This window comes from Plenodomus lingam (genome assembly GCF_022343315.1).
Source record: "Plenodomus lingam strain CAN1 chromosome Unknown contig_1, whole genome shotgun sequence".
Taxonomy (NCBI): domain Eukaryota; kingdom Fungi; phylum Ascomycota; class Dothideomycetes; order Pleosporales; family Leptosphaeriaceae; genus Plenodomus; species Plenodomus lingam.
The window spans coordinates 31,700-36,764 of record NW_027093927.1 but is presented as its reverse complement, the minus strand read 5'-3'; the positions used below and the strand labels follow the sequence as shown (position 1 = coordinate 36,764).

General features: G+C 37.3%; 1 protein-coding gene across 1 annotated transcript; it reads right to left on the bottom strand.

Annotated features, from left to right (window-relative positions):
* Positions 1-2,760: 2,760 nt before the first annotated feature.
* IAQ61_000001 (uncharacterized protein) lies at positions 2,761-3,075 on the bottom strand (the record flags this gene model as incomplete). The annotated part of the gene is made up of 2 exons (XM_066094489.1): positions 2,761-2,837; positions 2,937-3,075. 2 exons carry the CDS (start codon positions 3,073-3,075, stop codon positions 2,761-2,763), a joined length of 216 nt encoding a protein of 71 aa, XP_065955342.1.
* Positions 3,076-5,065: the final 1,990 nt, after the last annotated feature.

Below are 5,065 nucleotides of genomic sequence, written 5' to 3'. Positions count from 1 at the left end.
GATTATGTGTTCCACCACCAAACGTACGTCCCCACCAAACGCACGCGAACACTAAATCTATCAGGTTATTGTCAGATAGCAGTGTTCTAGGAGGAAGACCAAAAGGAACACGTAATCTCAAGCTAGCGCCCCCTCTATTAAAAAGGGGGTAATAGGTATAGCTAGTATATTAATAAACATATAATAAATACTAACTAAATAGATAACATAACTATAATTCTTAATAAATATGTATTTATTATACCTTTATACCTTTCTACTATAAGTATACTTTTTATTATAAGGTCGTTAGTTATAATTTGTATCTAAAGGTAAGATTTAGCGCACCCTTTAACTATAATATGCCCTAATTAGCCTAACCTACACACTATTATATTGTAGCCTAACGATAATAGTAGGTAGGTATAATCTAGTATTTAATAGTTCTAGAATCCTCTTAGCTATTATATACTAGGCTATTTCGTTATATTTAAAACTATGCCTCTATCTAACGATAGTAGTGCTACTAGTACCTACTAGGCACACTATATAAGAGTAATATAGTAGAGTATAGTAGAGAATACTAAAGTAGACTACTAGAAACAACTCTCTCTCCTAAGTATCCCTTAATACATAGTATAGTAATGCTACTAGAAGTACTACAAAAATGCGTATTTTACTCCTAATTAAGACTAGCGTATTCACAAATTACTTATAACTACTACCTTTACCTACCTTTAGCTCTATAGCCACACCTAATATAAATGAACTAGATACGCTGTTTATCTTAGAATTAAATTATGTATTTATTATAAACTCTATTAAAAAATTCAATTCCCTTAGCCTAACCCTATTTTTAGCGTTTATAACTTTGTAGTTATTATTACTATTAGATATAGGCTATTTATTTAATATTCCTAAGCTATAAGGACGTCTTACATAGAGTAAAGTTCTAAGGGAGGGCTAAAGGAATTCGTAATTGTAAGCTAGCGCTCTCCCTAATAAAAAGGGGGCAGTAATAGCTACAACCTAAAAGAATAATCCTAATATATATAAATAAATAATATTAGTTCTTAGATCTTATATAGCGCTAACGCTATTTAAATACTATTACTAGTATATATTAAACTATTAGGGAGAGTAACCTATTTAAACAAGGAGAAGGAGGAAGGGTAGAGCTTGGTGGAAGAAAACATTTAGTCATTGGCTTAATTTAAAAGAAGGATTAAGGTGAAGAAATTTTATCAATAAGTTGTGTTAAGGTGTCATGAGGTGTCGTTCTATCCTATAATCCTCCCCCCCTTTATACCTTCAACCTATCTATTTCAGACTAAGCCTTGCTTATCATCGTGTCCTCCGTGCCACGGCACAATATTATCCCACAACATCATCCTCAGGAGTACAATAATGGTCTTCGCACCATGCTCGAGGGGTTTCGCAACGAGATCCATCAGCTTGAGCTTTCTTACAGTAGTAATGGACCTAGTGTTGTTACTAAGGGTGCACAACTTGAAAATGTGTTAATATAAACTTACTTCGTCCCCACCAAGGTGGTAGTCTGGAGACTGGCAGGATGCAGGCTCTGGGTGCGGTTTTAGAAGAATACTCTCTTTGGTGTATTGACAGTCAGGACATGTATTCGATTTCTGTTTGCCAGGAGTGTTTCTTTTCTTATAAGCATCGCACATTATAGCTGTGCTCGCATCATTAGCAATGTACTATAAGGATATTAATACACTTCTTAGTAGTTATGTGTTTAGGGAGATACGTACTAATCCTTTAGGTGATTTTTTATAACAATAGCATTTGTTATGTAAGTCAGCTACAGCGCTATATAAGAATTAGCCAACTCTATCTAGTAAGTGTATAAATTCAGAGATTACCTAGAACTAAGCGCTGCGACGATAGTAAGAAGTAGCAGCTTCATCGTAGCAAATCTGAGCCAATATTTGTGTGCGATAGAGTAATAGAGTAATAGAGTAAATAACACCTCTTGCTGTTAATATACTGCAAGGTAGAAGCTAACAGAAGCTTTAGGATTCTGTGAAAAAGGGTGACTATAAGCGTAGGAATAACTTAGGAGATTGGTATTAGATTATAACTATCAGGATAGAGCTTAAATATACTCTTGTAGAAAGGAGAACGTAAGCTCGATCAGTGCTAATTTTCTACTTACCTAATCTACATGAGGATCTGCAGTGTCCTCTGCTCGCCAGTTGTCTAGAGGGAAATCTTAACGCCAACTTACCCCTTAATAGAGCTTAGGCTAAACTAGAGCATAGGCTTATATGCTCCATTCTGCAACAGGTTTAAACGAGTAGCGGGACTACTTCACCGCCTCACCAATAAAGTACTTAGTTTGTGGAGCGGTGAGCGCACTGCCACTCGTTTACCTAACCCTTATTGTCTTCGCAACTCGTGTCGCATCTACCTACAATCTTTCTAAACTCCTACCTATAGTTTGAAGTTATTGTAGAAAGTATTGATTTAAACTATCATAGGGGTTGGGCCGCTCTATATACGCGTCATCCACTAGTCCTAACTAGGACATGTTAACAACCTATCCATCATGGATAGGATGAGAGCAGTGACCATGGTCGGGTGTCAACCGGTGAAAGGTAGGTGCTAGTAATGCAAAAATAACATAGTTCTACCCACTAACTTTCCACTCACACCCACTCTTTACTTTGAACGTGGTAGTGTGCACCATTTATGACTTGTCCAACTCTATAGGTAGAAAGTCAATACGTGTTAAGTATGGTCCCGTGATAGCTTCGATCATTAAACCACGCTTGGCTTCGTGGCTAGAGTTGTCGCACTAGGCTTGCTATCCTTGCTAAAATCTAGCTTGTCTTTAGCTAGCATGGGCGGCGGGTTAGGCTTCTTAGTCGTGGTGGACTCCGCCGTCTTAGTGGTTGTGGGCTTGGTTTCTTGGTGGTGGTAGGTTTGCTATCTACCTAGTTCCTTGGTCGAACTAGGAATCAGGCAGAAGTCGTCCTCATCGTCTTCTTCACCTTTCTCTTCTAGCTTATTAGGGTCGTTAGGCCTAATAACCAGCGGCTTTATTAAAGGGTTAGGTGCTAGTCCTACCACCATGTTCGTGTTCTTTGGTCCAGGTAGGCCTGGAGGCGGAGGGCAGTCAAGCGCTGGGAAGACACATGGCTTGATAGTAGGAAAAGGTAGACCAAAGACAATCGTTAGCTTGGGAAGCTTGATGTCCAAGCTAGGTAGTGAGACTAGTAGTATAGTAGGTCTTACTGCTGTCCTGTATGTCTTAGCAAATGTTATTCGTCTAGGTCACAATAAGCTAACTGTCTAGGTTACAAGCCTATATATTGTGGGAAAGTCGTTTCTAACCCAAAGAGGACTGTGCGCTACTAGCGTGTGGCAGGAAATAACCATACGAGGAAAATTAAAACCTAAAACCTGTTTCCTACAAACCTAGACCTAAAACCTGTTTCCTGCAGACCTAGACCTAAAACCTGTTTCCTGCAAACCTAGACCTAAAACCTGTTTCCTGCAAACCTAGACCTAAAACCTGTTTCCTGTAAACCTAGACCTAAAACCTGTTTCCTGCAAACCTAGACCTAAAACCTGTTTCCTGCAAACCTAGACCTAAAACCTATTTCCTGCAAACCTACGGAGGTGGCTTTCAAAAGTTCTTGCTAGCGTATTTGTTAGCGGCTGATCTATCAGCCTGACTTTCTTGGCCTACACACACTCAATTTTAAAGCTGTAGATAGTAGTAGTAATAGTCTATCTACTTAATCCTTTAGTGTTTTTACTCTACTATAGCTCCTAATACTAATCCCTATACCTGTGCGCTTATTGTGACTCTAAAGTTACCTTTTAGTAGCAAATCTACTACCTAAATTAGTGCTATTATAGGTATTTTACCACGCACTATTAGGAAGGGCGCTCTTAAGAGTAGAGTAGAGGGTACAAAAGTATAGTTAAAGGCTTAGGATAAGCTACCTTAACACTAAATCTAGGCTTGGATAGAGCGTATATAGTATTATATTTAGCAGATTATTAGACTAGAAGGTAGTAATAAGTATAAGGAGGGGCAGCGTAACAGAGTAGTCTAAGCTTTAGTGGTATCACGGCGGTAATATAGACACCCCTGTTAGCAAGAACTTTTAAAAGCTACCTCCGTAGACCTAAAACCTATTTCCTACAACCCCTACCACCTATGTCCTTATAAAAGTCCTACCTTTAGTAAAGAATTCTTCTTGCACAGACTATTATTTAAGGGTCTAGCATTTATTAAAATTATTTCTATTACTAATAGAGTAATATAGAGGTCTTAATATACATAGAGGGTTTACTTAAGGGTAATATAGTTAGTAGCTGCGTTATAAATACACCCTATTACTATTACTAAAACATCCCCCTCCTATACCTACATATTGTGGGAAAGTTATTTCCTAGCAGGAAATAACTATAAAGAGGACTATGCGCTACTAGTGTGCTGTGGCATAGGGTGTATAGGAGAAAACAAGGCTTAGCGTAAAAGGTTAGGCAGGTTAAATAGTATAAAGGCATGAAGGATTAGAGGATAGAATAGTATCACTCCTAGGGACTTTACTTTAACTCTAGAATATTAACTTTTCTCTTATAATCCTGTATAAAATTTATATCCTTTATTATAGGATTACTACTATTAAACCTTACCCCTCCTACCTCTCCTTATTTAAATAGGTTACTCTCCCTGTTAGTTTAAATAGCAAAGCCTAAGGGAAACTTATCTTATCTTAGTAAAGGGGAGGGCCTAGTAGTATATAACTAAGAGGACGTTTCTTCTAGTATAAGGGGGGTAGGGAAAAATTAGAAAATAGGTAGTATTAATAATTAATATTATTAAGGCAAAAATAGTAGGCCTATATTAGGACGTGGCTAACGCGTATTAGTAGGAATAGAGTAATAATACTAAGAGGCTAACTAGAAAATATTAGAAATACTAGAACAACTAGAAGTAGAATAACTAGAACTAGAACAACTAGAACTAGAATAACTAGAACTAGAATATCTAGAACTAGAATAACTAGAACTAGAATAACTAGAACTAGAATAACTAGAACTAGAA